At 35.7% G+C, this 22,830-nt stretch overlaps 1 protein-coding gene across 3 annotated transcripts in view; it reads left to right on the forward strand.

Annotated features, from left to right (window-relative positions):
- LOC111503033 (uncharacterized) overlaps positions 1-22,830 on the forward strand; it is a 341,553-nt gene that overhangs the window by 309,547 nt on the left and 9,176 nt on the right. The window contains exon 1 of one of the 3 annotated variants that reach the window (XM_074169506.1): positions 10,451-10,720. The exons of 1 other annotated variant lie outside the window; for it this stretch is intronic. In XM_074169506.1, coding sequence (XP_074025607.1) covers positions 10,698-10,720 — 23 coding nt within the window. In that variant the 5' untranslated portion in view covers positions 10,451-10,697. Of the gene's footprint in view, positions 1-10,450; positions 10,721-11,922; positions 12,009-22,830 lie in introns of those variants that run through there. One more of the 3 variants, XM_074169508.1, reaches the window with a different exon arrangement.

The raw sequence follows: 22,830 nt of genomic DNA on the forward strand, positions 1-22,830 counted from the left end.
CAAAGTAATAAAATTCTTATAGCGGAAAATGAAAGTTATAGGCCCGATCAATCTATTTCTTATAAAAAGGCTATTACTGAAAGAATAATCCCAACAGCTAGCTCCAGCGTTACATCATCGTTCTCTTCACTTAAAAAGATTTTTAACACGCTACTTTGTAAACATCATCTTTCAATGATCTTGACAACCATTAAAAATGTAACTTTTAATGACAGTTGTACAAAATATTCTTTTATCAAACCCATTTTACTACCAAGAGGGCTATTCGCAATGTGGTGGATAAATTTAGTCTACTGGTTCAGTAAACGATCGACCAACACCCGTACGTCGACGAAACGCAAGATCTGCCGAAAACATCGCTGCTGTCTGTGAGAGTGTGCAGGAGAATCCGAGGCAGTCGATTTCGCGTCGCCTTTCGCAGGCCATAACTTGGGAATTTTAGGTCGTGACTTGGACCTTCAATTGATCCAGAAACTGAAGATAAACGACCATAGACAGCGACGTGTTTTCACTGAATGGGCTCTGGAGCACTTGGCAACTGACCCTAATTTTCATCAAAAGCTCATCTTCAGCGAATTGTCGAATTTGGAACGATACCAATCCTCATGAGATACAAGAGCATCCAATGCATCCTAAAAAAGTCACTCTTTGGTGTGGATTTTGGGCTGGCGTCGGCATCGGTTCATATTTATTTGAGAACCACGTTCCGGACACACGTGGTTTCCACAGGACAGCGCTACGTGCCACACAGCTCATGCTTCGTTGGATATTCTGCACGAGTACGAGCAGTTTGAGGACATGATAATCTCACGTAGAGTTAACGTAAACTGGAGGGATTTTTTCAAGTCACAGGTGTATGTCAATAAGCCACAAACCATGCGATCGGTCAAATTCAGTCTGATTTATGCGCCAGCTCTGGGCTCTGATTTTTATTAATAGCCATCCAAATGATTTATTTTACTAATGACGTTCAAAGGGTCGTTCAAAGAATTATGAAGTGCCAAAGTTTGGGTGACTTCCTGTATTTCTCTCTTCCACAAACGGTTCACCTACGCGTTTTATAATATTCAGGTATTTGAAAGTATAGAATATTTACAAGTATGATTCATCAGGAAACATGTTTTTTGGTCGCTTGTGACACTTTTCATTATGTAAGAAAATAATTAACATTGTAAAAACATATTTAGATTGTTAAATGCAAATTCCTGGCATTCATTATCTTCAATAGCCATGAATAGCTTCGCATTCATTCCAAACTCAAAAAGTTCTGATATTGAAAAACAGAGAATAATACACTTCAGATTCCAATTTCTTCAGATAAAATCATTCTATTGGAAAGTGTACTCTTTATTATAATGCGTTTTGTTATCAACCATAGCAATACCTCGTGGAAAGTGTACCAGTTTTGAATAATGATAAGTGACAACCATTTAATATAGTGATATTAAGTGGAACGAAAAAATTCAAAAAGTCATATATAGCACAGAGTACCGCTGGCGCAACCCGGTGAACTGTAAATGATATTCATTCAATGATATATTAATTCATTATTCTACCTCAGAGTATAATTTTTTATTATAAAATATAACTTCCTATCTACACTTCTGGCATAGAAACTAGTCGAACTAATCTGGGTGATAATAATGTAGCAAACGGTCAACGGTTCTTCAGGAATGATTACTTTTACTGAAATAACTTACGAATGTTTATACGTATCGATGAAACAGTTGTTTTTTCAAGTATTTGTGCAGATTATTCCTCTTCAACCTAGTGTAATGTAATAAAATATTAACAATAAAACAAAGCCTTGACAAAAAACACTGAAAGGGGCCCGAGGAAATATTTGACTCATAATATAACTCAAGAGTTATGAAATACACCGTCGATGAATTGATGAAAAGAAGGAGCACATTATCTGAAACCACTGATAAAGGAATTATACAGGTGCTACAGGAAAATCCTTGAACGGCCTTGAGATATGTGCTTGTATTTGCAAAAATTCGCAATAAACTTTAGGTTGCATGAGTTAATCGTTAAGTATTCCGTGTCATAAGTGGAACATTTGGGCAGATCAGTACCAAAAATTCAAATTGAAGGTTAAGAACGTTCTGAAGAAGTAAATATAAGAGAAAAAATTAGGAGCACATGAGTTTGTTTTTATTTTTGCTGAATTCACATGAATATGCTTCATTTTTCTTGTTCCATAACCATGAATATCTGAATTGCGAGTAAAAATTTTCTTATTTTTAAAAACATTGACACACATTTCGAAAATAAAGAGACATGGAAGCATCAAAACCACAAATGTTTTGAAAAGAGCCTCTACACGATACTTTGTTTGAAACTCTCGCGATATATTTCAAAGTTCGTTTTTGTGCAATGACAACTACTTTTGCACTTGGTGTATTGCCCCACAGAAAAATGCTATATCTGAGTCTCGATTCGACTTGGGCACAATAAACATGCATCATCTATTTCACTTCTAAAACAGATCGTAAATTGATAAAGAGAAATTACAAAGAATTTAGTTTGGAAGATAACTGTTGGCAATGGAATTTCCAAAAGAGATGTTCATCCAGAGATACTCCTAAAAACCTAACCTCCACATGTGAATAATGCATAGTAATTTCACCAAATTTACTTTCGATATGATCAATGTTTTGGCGAGAGTTTTTTTAATGTTGAAACATAGGTTCCTGCTCTTCAATATTCATTATCCGTAGAGGACAGAAAAAATGAAAAGTCGTCTGCATACGAAGTATAATCAGCAGTACCAATAATTGCATCAAGATGGTTTACATATAAAATTAATAGAATTGGACCCAAGATCGATCCCTGTGGAACTTCAGTTTCGATGTCTCCACTATTCGAGCCTATGGATTTAATTTGGCTATCGTGTTGAAACTGAAGCGTTACAATTTGTTTTCTCTCTGTTAGAAAGGATGAAGTCCAGTTTAATGGTATACCTTTTTGATCATATACAAAAGTTTCTTTCAATAATAAACTGAAACTTCAAAGTATAATCACGAAGGAAGTAATCATTAGAAGGAAATGCAGTAAAATTAAGTTCAATTTTACATATTCATTAATTTAGTTGCATTTCATGAGTTCGGACTCTCATTGTCTAATATGATATAAATTGATTGGAAATCGCTGAAAGAATCAATCAAAATTAAAAAGATTAGCTGAGAAATTACAATTATATCAAGTAAAAAACTGAAATTTCAATGAAATAAAATACTAGCAACAACCAAAAAAATAAAAAAATTGAACTAGTTGCACGAGATGAAAATAAAAAAAAAATTATTAGCAAAAAATGAGAATTAAACATCAAAATATTCCAAGGGAAGTTACTTCACGACGTTTCGATTGTTAGTATCCAAAATCGTCTTCGGATGATGACTGGACTTATTCCTCCAAGATCTGACTATATGTCATTCGAGTACTTTCACCTATCTCCTCCTCCCACTCTCCGCTTCATCGGTTTTAGCGGGAGCTGAGTTGGTCATGATCCTCTTGATTAGAGGTTTCCATATGGTACGTATCTCTACGCTAGCTTGGCTAATTGCGTTGTTGGACAACATATATGCGGCTTCTTTGAATTTTATCCTAAACCAGTGTTCCTCACTGTAGATTATTTCAGCTTGAGACCACTTGATGTTATGTTGATGAGTTCAAACATGCTCTGCTATTTCTGATTTGCTGGTTTCTTCTCGCTGTGTGTATTTCTTGTGCTCGGCAATGCGAACTTTCAATGGTCTCTTAGTTTCATCGATGTATGATTCTCCGGTTTCGCAGGGTATCCGGTAAATGTAATTCTTGGTATCGCAGTGCGCGTTTGGTGGCCTGGTTTTTGTGAGGCTGCTACAGATAGTGTTTCCAGGTGTGAAGCAGGTTCAGATCCTATAGGTACTTGGACCCAAATCTTCTTCTCCTTTCCGACAATCCTCTGATGTAGGGAAGTACAAGTACTGGTTGTGGCGGATTCTCTTCCTTGTGAGGCTCTTGGTGTCTTCTAGCTAAAGTCTGTTCCATCATCACTTTGAAGTAACCATTCCGTTGAAAGTAATTTTTGATGATGCGTAATTCCTTGTCGAGACCTTCATTTGTATTACAGAGCCCGAAAGCACGGTCTACTGGAGTGTTGATAATCCCTCTCTCAGTCGATTGATGGTGGTTGGATTCGTTGTTCAGATACTGTCCCGTATAAGTGAATTTTCGGTATACAGATGTTTCCCATTCAGTGTCGGTCTTCTTCACCAATACGTCTAAGAATGGCAATTCGTTGTGGATTTCCTCCTCTATTGTAAAATTAATGGAAGGACTTACGTTGTTGATGTGCTTCAGGAAGGTGTCTAGTTCTGCATTCCCATGGTTCCATATTATGAAGGTGTCCACGTATCTCAACCAGACTCGTAGCTTTTTGTGAGCTCCTTCAACCACCTTCAAACAAACATCAATATAGTTGTTTGACCAAATACCATAAAATGAAAGATAATCTAGTTTTGCTTTTGAGACTTGGTAACTGGGAAAGAAGTAATATGGAACAGACTAGGATAGGAAAGAATAAAAATTGAAGTGTACCTTTTCTTTCAACACAACAGCACCTTCAATACTGAATTACATGGGGACAATATTTGTTCTGGTCCCTAGTGTAGCACCAGTGAGAACTTATCCAATCGTAATTGACTTATACGCAAGTCAATTTCGATTGAAAAGTAGAACTGAAACTTCTGGTGTAGAATCAATCCAAAACAAGTATTGTTCCCGAACAGCAGAACTGCAACAATCTTCTCGACGCGGGTTTCAGCAACCAAATTAACTGAGTTGATGTGGACTGCCAGTCTACTTCATCTTCTGAAGACGCCTACTTGCAGAAACACGCGTCGAGAAGATTATTGCAGTTCTAGTGTTTGTGAACAGTTCTTGCTTTGGATCAATCTGTTTTTTTAACGTGCCTTTATTAGCTTCATCTGTATGTATGTATGTTTGTTTGTAACTCTCAAGCTCGGGATTTGTATTTGACAGAATTATCGACAGTATTGCTTGATCTATTCGCGGGCTTGGTAGCTGATTTTCAGTCTCCCACTCCGGAATCGGAAAATATCAATGTTTATTTTTCTAAACAATATACGGCTGATTGATCCCAAAGTTTAGATAAAAAAAAAATATAGTTTAAAAAGACTAAAAAACACGCTTTTATAGCATACGAAACTAAAAAATTAAAGCTCATTTAAAAAAATATATATTTTTGACTTTTTAGTTCGATGTTCTTTGAAAGCGTGTTTTTAGTTTTCTAAACTATATTTATTTTTTTTTGAAGATTCTTTTTGGAACTGATGGGCTACTCATTTGATAGACACAGTCTATTTCAAAGTGTAGGTATATAAGGAAATGTGAATATTTTTCATGTAACTATATCTTGAAAATCCATCATTCATTGAATAGAACTGGCCGACACATGATGAAAATCCATATTAAAACTCATTATTGAGCTGATTAGTTTTGTCCAAAATCGCGAATATGCCATATTAAAATATGTCTAAACTATATTCGAATAAAAGAATTGAGCTATCCATTTGAAAGAACTGCTTTATCTCGGTTATATAATCCATACAACCTTTTTTTATTTCGTTGCACGAAAAATCTAAATTAATAATACATCTTAATGCATACACTTCAACCTTGAAGATTTTTTACACGGACCTATTTCATCATAACGATTTTCATATGAGTTTTTTGTGCAGATTACCTCACAGTATTTCTTCGAAAAACAGCACTAATCAATTTGATCATTCCGTCGCATTTTTCGCATATCTTTGGATTCTGATGCATTTGTGAGTTTTGAAACTGATACACTTTGTATTGCCCATGTTTTCGGTGGGAAATCGATATATTTTTATTCGCATAACAATTCAAAAACTATTCGATGGATTTTTCATACAGTTTTCACTAATGGTCAGAGTGATTCAAGAGGAACGGTCATGTATATAATTACTTACTGTTTTGTGTAAAATGGTTGCAATATGACGAAGTTATCTGTGTGAAGTCGGGTCGGCAGTGGGACCCGTGCAAAGACGGGAAAGTTTCATCGAAACCACTGCACAATTCTTTTGAGGTGTAACAAACAATTTGCTTGATTTCGTTCTTCTTTTACAGGTCTACAATGTTTGAAAAATGGTTACATATAATGTGATAATTGAAAAACCATTCTGACGAATATGATATTAATTATTCTCAAATCAAAAAACTTTAGTCACCATAAGCATATCAAGCACATTATAATTGCCTTTTACACGATACAAGTTGAAATAATAGCTTAATATTTATCGCACAATTGAAACTATCGCCCAACAAAATGAATTCAAGCAGTCTCACATACCGGTGGTACTGCTTGAATTTATTTTGTTGTGGTATCCTTGATGAGGAAATATACAAAGAATTTAAAAAAGAAATTGCCGACGTTCGGTAAATATTTAGTTTTGATGCCATTCGAATCGACTTCGTATATAAGTATTATACAATACCCCATTTAGTCACCTTCATAATAGTACCAAACATTCGAAAAGTATACAAGAAATAGAGCTGACCAAGCCCTTAGTTCTAGCTCAGTATCTTTCGTTCTAGCTCGGTATCTTTCGTAAGTTGTCTAATTTGCAGGCCATTAAAAATATCGGATTTAATATTTTCCCAGTCCCCATCTTCATCTAATGATTTAACAAATTGCATCATGATGGCCAGTTTTATGTTTAATGGCGAAAGGATAATTTTTTCACGATCTACTAATGAATTCTGAACTGTATTGTGCTTTTCAGGCGTCATATTTTCTCTCAAGGGCCACTTTCTTCTTAACCAATGTTCTTGTTTAGCTCTACTGTTCCAAAGACATATAAAACAGTGTAACCATTTTGTACAGTGGTCAATAGGCACCCCAGCATATTTTTTCCGTTGTGTGAAAGAATACATTTTAGGCTACGTTTTGAGCTGTCAATTAATAAACGCCAGTCGTTTGGTTCGTATTGTATCGACCCCTTTTTTATCAACAAGTTTTTAACGTCTGTACAAAATGCAATACAGTTTTCGTCAGATATAACGGCGTAATTCATTTTCTCTATCACTATAAACAGTTATTTTAGTGCCTGAAGAGAGCAAATTCTTTTCTTTCAGTCTTGATGCCAACAATTCTGAAGCTTGTTCAGAGAGATTTAAATCTCTTAAAAGATCGTCTAACTCATTTTGGGAAAAACACTTTGGCTCATTTGACATACCTTCAAAATCAGCAGCATTCCGTGATGAACTTAGTCGTTCATTGTCTTGTTCTAAGGGTTCAAATATATTTTTAGGCACTGAAAGATCAGGTAAACGCGACACTGGAAGCTGAACACAACTAGTACCTACTTGGGTACTGCCATTTAGCTCGATTTTTAGTGTTCAAACCGTTTATGTTCACACAACAAAAGTAACAGTCATCGGTATGATTTTTTTGTTCTCGCCAAATAGTTGCTGTTTCAAATTTAAAGGCGCCTCTTTTACCACTTTTCCATAATCTTGAATATTCCACACAAGATTTACAAATACAATCAGGATCCCAAGACTCCTCATGTTTATCCATCGACATCCCAAAATACTCAACACCAACTCTGATATAACTTTTCTACATTTGTTCAACACATATTCTCCGCATATATAGCAAAAATTATTTGGATTATTGAAACAACGTCTCTTGGAACTACTCATATCCAAAAAACTTTAGATACTAATCTGAGCACAGTAAAATACGCAGGTTATCGATAAAGAAATACGCTTTAATGGTTAAAATCGAGAACAAAGTAACTGGAGCTGCACAAATACTTTTGAGGGTCGGTTTGCCAAAAATGAGTCATAAGTAAATACTATCGACCATTAAATTCGCGGTAACAGACAAAAAGGTGAATTTTGTAAACTTTTGTGTTATCAAATGAGGAGTATAAAAAAATAAAATCATCCGAAAAACTGGGTCCAGAATGAAAGTGTTTTTCGAAAATGGAATTCAAATATCAATAAATACTCTTCAATTTATTACATTGTGCAGGGGTCCGGATTTCCATTTAATGATATATCTGTTTAGTTTGGTTGTCCAATTAAAACAGAAAAAGTATTCTTCGAGAAGTTCAATATTTGAAGGAAAAAATTGTTCAAAATGGATACCTTGTCATATTGTCGAAGGAACATCTGCGGATAATGGTTTCATCGAATTTTCTTTCATTTTTGTTTCTAGGAGTACCTAATTTTTTATGTAATAATGGAGAATTAACATACAAAATATCTTTTCCTGTATTTAATCAAAGCAGAAACTTTAAATGCAAATATTCATTTCACGACACTGATTAACAGACTAGATTTTTGTAGGAAATTACCCAGCATACTTCTGCAAAGAAAAAACACTACAACACAAAAAAATGTTCAGTTGTCTTCAATAACGAAATCCTGAATTTCCGCCAGATATACACCTCATTAATTATTAACGACATTAAATTATACGATCTAGAAAACACTCATTAGGTATCTCCGTCCAGATCTTGTATATCAATCAGACCACTTTTTCATCGAAATGCTATTGTTTTTATGTAAAACGCCTACTGAAAAATTATAGGAATTTTAATGTCCGCTCTCAGCAAGAGCAACAATAGGAGATGTTGAAGGAGATATTATAGAAGCTGAGACGCCAGAGAGCGACAAGATCCTGATTCGAACCCAAAGAAGTGAATGTTTTGTCTTTTGCCGGTCACCTTTCAGCGCACCATTGGCGTACGAAGATTAGCGAGAATAAATATTTCAGAGGTTGTTGCTCGCGATACAGAAAACCTATTATATTTTCTGAAATACCTAAATTTTTGTTATTCCTCTCCTCGTTTTTTCTAATTCTCAACACCAGAGATGTATCATCAACAATTGAATTTCGACACACGTTTCTTTGTTTTGCGTGTGGATGAAAGTGTGATGTGAATTTGGAGTTGCAAATTCATTCATGGACAAATAATATATTTGTTTGCACGTCGTGGCAACAATGTTCAGCTTGGCAAATCTAGATTACTAGATTACTGTGAATATTGGATACACAGTATATCAGCCGGTAGAGTGGGGCGGGAGTTCAATAACATCGATGAACTCGTGTAGAAACATCGTGTTAGTACAGTAAGTGGAGAAATTATTCTGTGTGGTAAACTGTTATTTATTTGTGGTCTTTGAAAATACTTTCGAACAGTGAACTGAAATAGAAGGTTATTAGTGGACAAAGCAGAGAAATTCAGAACAACGTATTAAGATTTATGCAAACTTTAGCAAATGCAGATGGAATAAGAATTCCTCTTGCGAAGTAACATCGTAAGCAATATCGTATTTTAACTTTGGAAGTTCGAGAAGAGTAGCTGAGGCCACAGGAGTTGGCGTGGGAACTGTACGAAAAATAGACTCAGAGATGAAGAAAATAGAAATTGTTGAGTAGAAAACATTTTTACTCCAAATGAAAAGAGATCTATAAAAAATTGTGATGGAAGTGATGTGATGGTTTGGCTATTTTTCGGAGATGCATAATCAATTTCCATATAAAAGAGAAACAAATTCCTACTCTTAGAGACATTCATACAACTATCATCCGAGATATTGACTATCAGGGTAACAGGGAGTCTTTGCGAAAAAAATTCATAATTAAAAAGAAGCTCAGCGAAATTTCTGTTTTTTCTTAAATAAAACGTTCCATTTAATTCCTCAATAACGAATGAACCAATTTCGAAAAAAATTACAGGGGTAATGAAGGGACAAAAGACCTTTCAAATGATGTATCACTTGACCCCACATGCCATTGAAAAAAATAGGGGGGTAGTTGCTGATCGCAGGGGGGTGACATTTCGGGTATAATTTCCATATCAGAATTAGTCCCCGTAGAAATAAAAATCTACGTGTTCTTTGAAATTTTCGATTATACGTCCGATTCTGACTCACAGGGAAGGTCAAGTTTTCCTTGGAACGCCCTGTATATTTTGTTGTTGTAGGGATTTTGTAAGACAAACAGTGAATAAAACAGTGAAACTTCTTGAAGAACCTCCCCGATGACGGGTTTTCGCAAGCCAAGGTCCACAGCTTTTTGAAGGAATCACTCTGACCATGGTTGTTCATTTGGAAACCATAAAAAACTATTATTAATTTCAGACATAATCAGAGATAATTGTTGATAGAATTTACATAATTTTTTGGTAAAAATTACGCCTTTGCTAATGACCATTGCTTTTTTCCCAAATCATGGGATCGCATTCAGAGATGAGAACATCTGCGGAAGGCCAGCCACCGACAAAATTCAATACATGTTCCCATGCCTACTCCACCACTGACGACCTTGCATTATTACCGCAAGGCCGTTGCCCACAAACTCTTCTTACCTACCTTACCGTAGTAAAACTGATTTACTTGCCGATTTACCGTGTTTATATTTTGTTTAGTAGTTTAATCGTGGCCGGACCGTCGCAGCTGCTTAGAGAAAACTCGCGGAGTGTTCGGACTGTTCTAATCCGTTGTTTTAGCTGGCTTACCGGCGCTTTGTGATATTGCTAGGGCTTTGAGTTTCGTTAGTGTCGAGGCTTTGTCATTGTTTTTTAATTTTGATAGAAGTGAAAGTGGTGCATTTGAAGGATAGCTCGGATGTAATCGAGTTGGTGACAAAAATGGTTGAAATTGTAACAAACCAGTAAGTTTTAAATGATCTGAATAGTTATAAAAACCGTACAAATTATTTTCGATTTGAGTACAACAAAAACATATACCGAGGTATCAAATGAAACTAAGTCGTATACCACTTGATAAACATCAATGATTTAATAAACTACTCCTCACGATCTCCACAAACTTTATTTAAAAACTATATCACGACATGTTTCGCTAACACAGTAGCTTCTTCAACAGTGATTTGAATACTATAAGTTGATTCTCACGCAAATATTTATATACCACAGATAACTACAATTAGGACTACCTCCATCAAATTCCCTGAACCTCTACAATTTTTATATACCTGAGGTACCTCTTCAATTATACTCACTCATGAAACTGCACAAACAGATTTATCCAATTAGACCAGTGGTTTCCTTTGTCACTGCACCATCAGTGAAATTATTAGAAAGGCTAATCAGTATTTACTTGAACCATTGTAACTTTCAACTAAAATTCAGTCTACTGAATTCATATGACCTGATCAATAAAATGATGGACATAACTCTACCAGACAACGCAAAATTACTATCTTTTAATGTGCAGAATCTATTTCCCAGCATACCTCCCGTTGATAATATTACTTTAGTAATAGAATTATTAGAGTGAACCCAGTTATAAAACAAGAAATCATTGACCTTCTGTCGTTATGTCTCAAACAAAATTATATTCAATTCAACAACATTTTTTTATTCCTCTTCAAAAGATTTAATTATGGGAAATCCGTTAAGCCCTTTACTTGCGGAAATTTTCATGGATAACCTAGAGGGGTCGATTTTTAAACATCCTTTGATTAAGAATTTCTTGTATTGGTATAGATGACGTTTTGGTATGTTTTACAGGTACTAAGAGACAATTGGATACTTTTCATAGAGAGATAGATAGATAGATGGATAGATAGATTTTATTTAACTACTTTACAATATGTTTGTAGCACGTCAAAAAAGAAAGTCCGATAAAATAGAAAGTCCAAAAACATTTTTTTACATAAAATTTGACAGCAAATACAGTAAGAACAGGAATTTAATAATTGAGTTAAAATATGTTATTAAACTATCACAGCAGAAATGCGGCAATGCGGTTGACTCGGCAATGCGCAATGTAATCCTCAACAGTGTAAAAACAATATTTAAGGAGATACTTTTTTAAATATTTTTTAAAGGCAGTAATACTCATTTTTTTACATTTGATGGCGATGTGTTAAAAAGCTCATAGTTCAGTGAGTTCGACTGTGAAATATTTAGTCGAAAACGGCTGCTTCGGATAAGGTGAGCATTGCGAGTGTTGTAGTTGTGTACATCCGAATTTCTTGGCAATACCGACTGAATTTCAATTGAAGTGTGAAATAAAAACAAAAATGGTAAAGGCATAATTTTTAATTTTTTAAAAAACTCTTGACAGTGATCTCTAAAACCTACTTCGGCAAGTACCCTTATTGCCTTCTTGTGCATTTAAAAAATTTTCATCACATGGGAGGAATTACCCCAGAGAGTAATGCTATAGCTAATGTGAGAGTGAAACAGTGAAAAATACTTAGTTTTAAGAGTTGTAAAATTAGTTATTGTTTTCAATAAATAAGGAACTAGAGTTTTTTAACTAATTGATCAATATGTGTCTGCCAGTCTGTGGTCCAGTTTTGCGCTTTTTGTTTCTTGATTAACAGTTGATTGGTTATTTGCTGATATTTGCATTATTTGTGTTTTATTACTATTTAATTTTAATATTAGGAATATTAACAAACATTACGATTCTACCCATCCATATCAACACAACGTTTCAGCTTATAATAGCATGATTCACAGATTACTCAATGTTCCTCTTTCAATGGATAATCTCAATGAAGAACTTAACATCATCAAGCAAATTGCAGTAAACAATGGGTTTAAAGCCGAATTAATAAACAGAATACGTTCCAAAAAAGTCTACGCAAAAGCGATTCGAAACGTTTTTCCTATTGATGTGCTAAATAATCAAAATCAAAATTATAGAGCTTCACGTATTTTGGACAAACAACGGAAAAAGTTGCGTGATATTAAAATTGCATATAGAACAAGTAATAGGTTGGGAAAGTTAGTTAAAAATAATAAAGACAAAACAACCAAATTCGAAAAATCAGGAGTTATAAATTAAAGAGTGGAACGTGTCCTAAGGTATATATTGGTCAAACTGACAGTACATTTAGGAATCGAATCTAGGAACATCATATGAACTATGTAAATAAGAAAACAAGTTCAACACATTCATATCATCTTTTAGAAGAAAATCAAAAGAGTTCGAAATTTTACACATAGAAAATAAAGGTTTGAAGCTGAATCATTTGGAAGCAATGGAAATTAATAAACTCAAAAATTCAAACATTCTAAAGAATGACCAACTGGATTTGAATGTATCACCATTATTGAACTTGATTTCTTAAAAAACAGAGGAAGTATTATTATTGATGTAGAAGTGAGGTAATATGCTTCAGGTTATCATAATTGAAGAAGTACCTCAGGTATATAAGAATTGTAGAGGTTTAGGTAATTTGATGGAGAAAGCCCCAATTGTAGTTAGCTGTGGTATATAAATATTACCATAAAAAGTATCTTGTAGTATTCAAATCACTGTTGAAGAAGCTAGTATGTTACCGAAACATGTTGTGATATATTTCTCAAATAAACTTTGTAGAGATCAAATCGTGAGGTGTAGTTTATTAAATTACTATAGATCTTCATCAAGTAACGGCCGAATCAATTAGAAAAAAATCCATGATACCATATTCAAGTACCTATCACACTACTGCGAGATTTTAAATAATCAATTTGTGAATTCCACCAACACATTGGAAAAAGAGCGTAATCATAACATTAACACAAAAATTAATTCTGCATTCGAATACATATGTTCTGGGAGATTCTTCGAGTTCGAATAAATATGTGGCAGCAAATACAGTGCCGACTTTTGAACGGTACAATACATCAAAATTGGACAAAAGTCACGTGAGAAGGCATCATTTTTACTACTGTTTGATAATAATATTCCATTGCTCGTCGTCGAGAGGGTAGAGGGTGCTACCAACTTGTCATTTTCAAGGGGGTCTTGTGATACCTCGTTTGAAAGGTAATTCAATTCTGTATCCAGCACTGTTCTACTCTTGAAAATCGGTTCGGCCATGCGTGAGTAATGAGCAGTTTTTATATTAGTTTCAATGGTCTACGAAAGAAAAATGACAATATTGGAACTTCTAGAAAAAAATTGATGGAGTCTTGAAAAATGTATGTTTTGCATCATGAAATGTTCCCGGGGCAATTTCCTTGGAAGTACCTCTTTTCCTATTGCCATAAAATGGACCAATGTTTGCATATCGTTCACGTCACAATCCATGTATCCCCTCAAAAATATCTAGAGGTGTCTTATGACATGATCTAGTAAACTTTCTTTAGGAAGTAAGGAATAATTATAATCTAGACACTTTCAAACCAGCATTTCCTAATGCAACGCGGCTCTTCAGAATGGCCAACTGAATCACCTGATATGTCGTTTTTAGATGTTTTTGAGATACGTAAAATCTGTAATTTACGATATACAACCACAGTCAGAAAATAGATGATACACATTTCAGATACAAACACTTTTCCCAATCACCAGAAATGCAATACTCTTTATGACGCGCATTTCACCAGTCAAGTTGGTGTCTTCGGGATATGAAAAAACTGTTACCATCCCAATTTTGTCTGAGTTATAACTCTTTATAATTAGTATTTTGAATCCGTTCATGTAACATTCATTTCATAGGAGTGTATTGAAAAATAGTCTGACATCTTTGGGAGGCCGTCATAGTGGATATACGAGGTCTTTTCAAAAAATGTTCATTCATCAATTTTTATTTTGTCCCCTTTAAAATAGCCCCCCTCAGATATATTATAGTTGTGCTAGCGTTTTTTCCAATATATCCTTGAGCTGGAACAGGAACAAGAAAAAGTCGCAAGGGTTCAAATCTGCTAAATACTGTGGCTGAAGCATGATTACGGTATTGTTTTTGGGTGTCTCGTAAAAATTATGAACGTGAATGACGAGTGAGCGGGTGCATCATCATGATGCACGCGGCGAATAACTAGTAGTGCCCATAAGAAAAAAATGAAGTTGATGATGGTGTCCGGAAGACGAAACGTCGGATAGCAAATCTGAAAACATCATAATGCAGCAGGGAAAAAGTGGCAGTGTGGAAGTGCAATTTATTTTCGAATCCTTCGAAAAAAATATAACCATTTTCCGAAATTTCTGTTTTTTCCGGATATCTCCGGATATATTCGGGATTTCAGAACTTTCTCAACGGCATATTGTTAGTCAAGTAAATGAGCAATTTGGCCCCAATTTAACCATCTTCGGATCTCTCATAGTTTCCGAGATCTTAATGGTGAGGATCGAATTTGAAACACCCTGTATCTATCACTTGTAAAGAGTACAATCATCGTATACCACTTTCAACATTTCAATTGTTTTCGAACACTTAATTCCATTTTTCACATAGAATTTGATGCAAATTCTTTTTTCCAAGCTAAATGTGTATACAAAATTTCATCTTAATCGGCTGAGGATGAATGTTTTAAAACTCAATGTCAAATAAACATACATTGCAAGTTAATAAACTCGTTATCAAATAAAAAAAATTGTAAGTGATGAAATAATGTTGAGAAGTTTTGGATTACAAAACTCTTTCGATTTGGCATTTCTGTTTACCTCACGTTTCACGGAAGTTTGCATTTCGCCAACATGAAATGAGTCATAATCCCCAATATTTGTTACTATCTGAATCAATTTCATGGTTCTACGATAGACGTATTAAGGTCAGATGCAACGAATTACTATCAAAGATCCATTCAGTCGCACCTCCTTCAATGTTGAAACCTTTCTCGAAACCTTGCGAGTCGGTAATTTCAGCCAGCAGTATATCTTCTTACATTATTTTTAGGAAACGAACGCATGGAATAGGCTATAAACTAAGAAAAACAAAAAATCCAGATAAACGGTTATAGCGAGTTTATCTAAGTGTGTGGGTGAAATCTATTCATCTGCCAATCTACCCCACCCAATTTCCACAAAAGGCTAGAACCGAAAGAAGTAAAAACGAGACAGGATAACACCGCGTTAAGAACATGGCATTTCCAAGAAGTTGTTTAATATTTTTCGATTCTTTTTGTAGGAGTCTTATGTTCATTATTGTTTCAAGATGAAAAGTTCTTAAGATATGTGAAATGAAAATATTTTTCTGTGTTTAAATTATCGATTTTTTCTCGCACTTTACCGAACTATATTTGATTCATTTATTGACTTTTTGGATTCTCATTAACTTTTTGTCCTGATTATTCATCTCACCTTTCACAATGCAAATCATTAGATTTTTTGGAGCTTCTGCTTACCTCTGGCATAGAATATATCAAAAACAAGCACCAGAAATGCAATACTCTTCTTGACGCGCGTTTAACCAAACAAATGGCGTCATCAGAAGATGAAGAAAAATTCGTCATGATTTTTTTCTGGTTTAAAATACCGAAAATTTGAAAGGAGCGACATGATCCACAAAAACTTCCAAATGATATTTTCTATATGTTCAAAAGTTTGGGCAGTCTGGCAAATTTTTATATTCAATATTAAAAATTTAGGAAACTGAAAGAGTTGTCAAAAATGTTCATTATATAAAAAAAGGTAATCGATGTTATAAGACATGTTATAATTTCGTGTTAGGAATCACACGTTTAAAGGTAAGACCTCGTTAGTCCTTAGCTCGCACAAACTTTTCGCCTTCTGAGAGTTGTCGTTCGTATGGGGGCGACAGCTGATTAAAGGAAAACAGATTTTAAACAGAAGATTTTTTCAAACAGGTATTTTAAAAAAGTTATATTGAAGGAAGTATTAGCACTTTTGACGGTTCTTGGCGGACACCAGGAACCTTTGAGAGCTTAGAGAAATTTGAGATAGACTTTAAATAACAACTAATTCATGCACTATAAATAATTGTAACCTTACCTAATATAAACTGGAGCCTCATATAACTGTTTGAATTATTGTTTGATACTCGTATGTATCTGAAACTTTTCCTTCTCTGCAGGATATAACCAAAGCGCTAGATTCCAGAATATTTTATATGTATAATTTTTACTGCAATCGAAATACGTTTGTAATATTTCTTTCATCAACACTGGAAGTGAGAAAATATTCGATACTCACGTTATTACGAGATGTCTGTCAACCCCAGCAAAACTGCGATAATTCCCTTCACCAGGAGGAGAAATTTAGACGATCTAACGCCACTTTCCCTCAATGATGAGTTCATTCCATTTGGAACGGAGGTAAAATATCTTGGCATTGTCCGTGATAAAAAACTCACCTGGAAAGCTCACTTGGAAAAAGTTTTACACAAAGCCAGATTGTCCCTATCGACATGTCGAAGGATTTGTGATGAAACTTGGGGTTTAGGTCCCAAACAAATCCATTGGATTTATGTGATGATTGTCAAACGGCCCAGGCGAAGCTCTCTGGCTTACAGAGACAGCCTTGTCTGGCCATCAGTGGTGCCATCAGACCACACCGTCAGCGACCATGGAGATCCTTCTAGATCTACCTACTCTCCACATTTTTCTGGAGAGAGAGGCTATATGGACTGCATTGCCAATTGCACAAAGCCATTTAATGCAGAGTGCAACATTCTGTTGGTTGACACCGGAAGTCGCAGCATTCTGGAAATGACCTTTGACTTTATGCCTCCAACTGTCAACTACGAACTGCCTCATGAAGTACTGTTCCCGAGTACAGAGGACTGGATCATCCGGGAGAAGGAAATATTAAGAGCAGATAGTTGTAGGTTCACAGATGGATCAAAAACATCTTCCGGTTCTGATGCAGGTGTTTTCAACCGCAGACCCAGGACATAGATATCAACCTGTCTAGGAACCTATGCGACTGTATTTCAAGCGGAAATTTATGCTATTGAATTGTGTGCGGAAAGATTGGAAGAATCCAACCGCATACACAAGTCAATAAAAATATTCTCGGACAGTCAAGCGGCGTTGGACGCTCTTGGCTCCTGCCGAGTAACGTCTGAATTGGTAGCAAATTGCCAAAAACGACTATCTTCGATAGGAAGACTTAACAGATTGTCTCTGGTCTGGATTCCTGTCCTGGAAGGCAATGAGGCTGCTGACTCCCTTGCAAAGGAGGGTGCTGCAAGCAGCTTCATCGGACCAGAACCTGGCAGACTTCTGGCAGAATCTTCCAGAATTGACTCACTCCAAGGCGTTCATTCGCCCTTCGAAGCTTGAAACCAAACATTTGTTAGACTACAGTAGGGATGAACTACAATGTCTAACAGGCCTTCTTAAAGGTCATTGTCATTTGAATCATCATATGCAAAGTTTCGGAGGACTGTCGGAAGACAGTTTATGTCGCCTCTGTTTGGAAAATGATGAAACAGCGGAGCACATACTTTGTGCTTGCCCCGCTGGGGACCGAATCAGGTTTTTAAAATTCCGCAGAGCCGTACTCCTACCATCTGACCTGAAAGACCACTCACCATACAAACTAATCGGTTTTGTTAGTGAGCTGGGTTTATTTAGTCGAGTATGAATAGGTGTGACCCACAATACATCCTTGCGGGTTGCGGTGGAGGGTCGACTAAACTCACTCACTTTGGACCTAACCTAACATAACCTAACCTATTACGAGGGTGGTTTGAAAATTTTCCGACCCAACAAAGGTACAAGACATTTTTTCAGATTTCTTTTATATTTTTCAACATAATCTTCTTTTAACTATACACACTTCACCCAGCAATGCTTCCATCTCTGTAACCCATCCAAATAGTACTCGGTGTTTTTCTCTGAAATATAATTGTTCACAAAGGTGATCGCCTCTTCATTTGACGAAAATCTTTGTTCTCTAGGCGCAATTTTCAGATGAGGGAACGAAAAGAAATCGCTTGGGGCTAAATCTGGTGAGTAAGGAGGACGGTCGAGCAGTACAAACCGTAATTCGTGGATTTTCGTCATGACAACCGCTGAGGTGTGAGACGATGCGTTGTCTTGGTGGAACAGAATTTGCTTCTTCCGCAAATGTGGCCGTTTTTCCGCAAGTTCTGCCTTCAGCTTGTCAAGTAATGAAGCGTAGAATGCTCCTGCAATGATTTTTCTTTTTTGATGATAATCGATTGAAATGAAAATAGTCGCCATCACTTTCCCAGCCGAAAAAACAGTGTTTGCTTTTTTTGGAGCCGGTTTCCCCTTTGCGGTCCTTTGCTTGGACTGTATTTTTGTTTCTAGCGTATAATGGTATATCCAATCTCATCTACAGTGTTTAATCGGCGCCAAAACTTGGATTTATTGCGCCTAAACTGCCCCAACAGAGCCTTGGGAATGTTCATTCGAACACGTTTTGGGCTAACATGAGCAAACGAGGCACTCCACGCACGTACAGCTTTATCATGTCTAAATGTTGATTCAATATGTGACAAACACGTTCTTTCAACATGTTCATAACCTCTACTATCTCTCTTACTTTAATTCGGCGGTCGTCAAGCACCATTTAATGAACTAAAACGATGTTTGTGTCGGTAGTTTCGTCAATTTTCATAAAAACACTCACATTAACTCACTCAAACGACTGTTACATAATAACTGCACGTCCAAAATGGCTGAAACTTTGTGAGTCAACAGATGAACAACGAAATTCACTAGTTTTTACTTACGAATACTGCTATCTTCATGTTGAGTTTGGAAAATTCTCAGACGAACCTCGTATTCCTTGTCATTTTATTCACTAGCTGTGTAGATCCAGTTCAACAAAGCAGTTCGAAAATTGGATTTCCTCATCATTCTTACTTCTTTTGACGATCCCTTTCAAATCGTGCAACTCGCGTCTTTCGCTTCTTCTACGGCAAATTTCTAACAAAACGAACAAGGAGTGTCCCTACAAGTCCTACGGAATCTTGTCTTTACTATTTTACTCTCTCGGTTACCAGACAGCTCAGAACCAAACATTTAAAACGCAGAGTATAAATCTTGTTCGTAATTTTTTCTGTCTGGCTCTCTGATCAAGTTTATGTAGCTGGTTGTTTATATCCAGGCCTCCTATGCAGTAAAACAGTAGATAATTTGATATGCACAGACTACGAGACGGCTAGATGCGGTAGAAGTGCGTTGGCATCGCGCAAAAACTCCCTTCAATTGAATTGAGGTATGAAATCGGTCGGGAAAAATAATTGATGGATTGACGGGTTTCATCTTCAATAGATCCGTAGTGTGGAATACAAGTTGATTTTTCCCAAGAATAACAACCATGTACATTCGATAGGAATTTCAAAATTATCCAACTCATTAGTCTTTTCGAGAAAGTCGCTATAAAAGAACTTTGGAGCAGACGAGGCAATAAATGGATACCTACTTGAAGAATTTCTGTTATTTTCTCTTACCACTTCCCGAAGATGTAATAAAATTTTGTGAGTTGTAACTTGAGTCGATATTGTATATCGAGTCAAGTTTCTCTTAATGCGAGAGGTTTTCGTAATTTTTTTCGATTTATTCTGTTTTAAAATCTGTTTTTCCGTTAATCAGCTGTCGCCCCCATACGAACGACAAATCTCAGGAGTTGAGAAACTTGTGCGAGCTAAGGACTAACGAGGTCTTACCTTTTAACGTGTGATTCCTAACACGGTTGCAGAATCATCCCAGCTCCAACCAGATGAATTCTCTCGAGAAAAATATCTGGTCGAGGCAGGAATCGAACCCACGGTCTTCTATGAAAAAACTTAATTTCTTAAAAGTTCATCGACGTCCAGTTCACTCAAAATGTATGGAAAATTTAAATTGAAACTTCCTATATTTTATACCAAGTGTATTTGTAACTGACGTTACTGCAGTTTCCCTTTTAGACATTTTCAATCGAATACAATAAAACTCTTGCCGTTGTAGGACGAAACTGCAGTAACGTTAGTTACGAATACAAATGATATAAACGCTCAAACTTGCATTTTTCATGACGATCTACCACGTAGTAATGGCTACATCCATCAATTTATCTCAAAAAGTACATTTTCATTTAAAGGTTATGTTTAGTTTGTCCTGTTTGATCCCCTATCTGCTGACAGATTGATCTGATACTTGGTACACCCATTTAGTTTTGATGACACAATTCGATAAATTCTGTATCATTGTAAACCCAAAATAGCCGGAGCTACAAAATGGCGGATTATACAGTGCATTTTTTTAATGTCCCCTCCCCTTTTATTTTTTGAACGGGTCAACTCAAAAAATAAAATTTGAGATAATGAAATCAATGCATAATTACTTTATTTTGTAGTGAAATTGACAGATAAAACTTTCAAGATGGTGACTGGGCGTCATCTGGGAAAAAAACCAAGTGGAAAGCCGGGTCCTGTGACACATCATTTTGAAGCTGACGAATACTTCACAACCCTAGAATATGAAGTCAATATCTTCACCTACTACAAAATGGCGGAACATTTGATAATTTCCTGAAGACAAACACATTAATATCGACACATTATCTGCCATATGGCAATTCCAACAACCCGATAAGGTTTGTTGAGTTATTTTTTGTTTATAAAAACGACAAAAAATGTCAGTACGACAATGAATATCATTGTTCAATTAGAATATTCTCATTTAGTTTTCGGTTTTACTAGTAGGTACCACGTCAACAACAATATTGGGAAACCATATTGTAGGACCTCTATTTATTGATCAAAATTTAACAGAGGAACTGTATGTGAATATGCTGAAAACTACTGTTTATCTTCTCATCACTGAAATCGTCGGAGCGAATCCTAATGAATTCGATTTGGATATTGTATTCCAACAAGATGGAGCACCACCACATTACTCCAGACAAGTAAGAAACTATTTGGATACTACTTTTCCCAGTGGTTGGATTGGCCGTCGAGGTCCTACAGAATGGCCAGCCCACTCGCCAGATTTGACACCTTTGGACTTTTTCATGGGGCTATTTGAAGCAAAAGTTGTACGAATCTGAATCTGCTTCAATATTGGATATTTGGCAGAGTATAATAAATGTTTGTAGAGATATTGACGTTACTGCGTTTGAAAATTTTTGGCGTGAAATATCGGATAGGATGTTCATATGTCAAGAAGTTCAAGGCAACCATTTCGAGCATCTTCTGAACTGACCTCAAGCTTATTACCTCATATTATGTAGTTAAATGTCAATGTATATTCAGGCAATTATTAAAAGTTCCGCCATTTTGTAGTAGTTGAAGATATTGTCATTTTATTCTAGAGTAGTGAAGCATTTGTCAGGAACTTTGAAAGGATGCATCGCAAGAACCCCCTTTCCATTTAATTTTTCTTTCCCTGATGGCGCCCAGTCGCCATCTTGAAAGTTTCATCATCTGTCAATTTCACTGCAAAATAAAGTATTCATGCATTAATTTCATTATCCCTTTCAATTTTTTGAGTTGACCCGTTCAAAAAATAAAAGGGGGGGGACATTAAAAAAATGCACTACAGTGTGGGTATATTGTTTCACAACTACACCAATATGGGTATCAAATTGACTAGTAAAACAGTAGCACACTTTGAAAATTATGCAAATTCAAGATAGCCGCAGCTACAAAATGGCGGATTACATATTTTTTCACAACTACCTCAATATGGGCATCAAATGACAGGACTTGACTAATAGAATAGTAGTACACTTTGATAAAGATGCAAATTCAATATGGCTGCCGCTGTAGATTGGAGGATTACATATTTTGTTCCACAACTACCTGAAAAAAAATAATGATGTAGATACTGTACTGAAAACTGAAAAATAATTGGGAAGGTCCAAGGTAGCAGTCATCACAATCACTCTCCGCAGCAATCTATGGTATTGATCAGATAAAAAATATCAAAAATGATTTTACCTAGAACCCACCGAATCATTTTTTAGTTTTCAGTACATTATCTACATCATTATTCTCCTTTTTTTTTAATAAAACCGTTCAACTTTTTTTTTGTGTTGATAAAACAGATATTGCGGATTCGCTTGTTTAAGGTGGGATATTTATCTTGTTTGATTGATGACCTATTCATTTTGTGG

The sequence above is a fragment of the Leptinotarsa decemlineata genome, unplaced genomic scaffold (genome assembly GCF_025532065.1).
Source record: "Leptinotarsa decemlineata unplaced genomic scaffold, Ldec_3_MD MMD2_P_RNA_scaffold_5, whole genome shotgun sequence".
Classification (NCBI taxonomy): domain Eukaryota; kingdom Metazoa; phylum Arthropoda; class Insecta; order Coleoptera; family Chrysomelidae; genus Leptinotarsa; species Leptinotarsa decemlineata.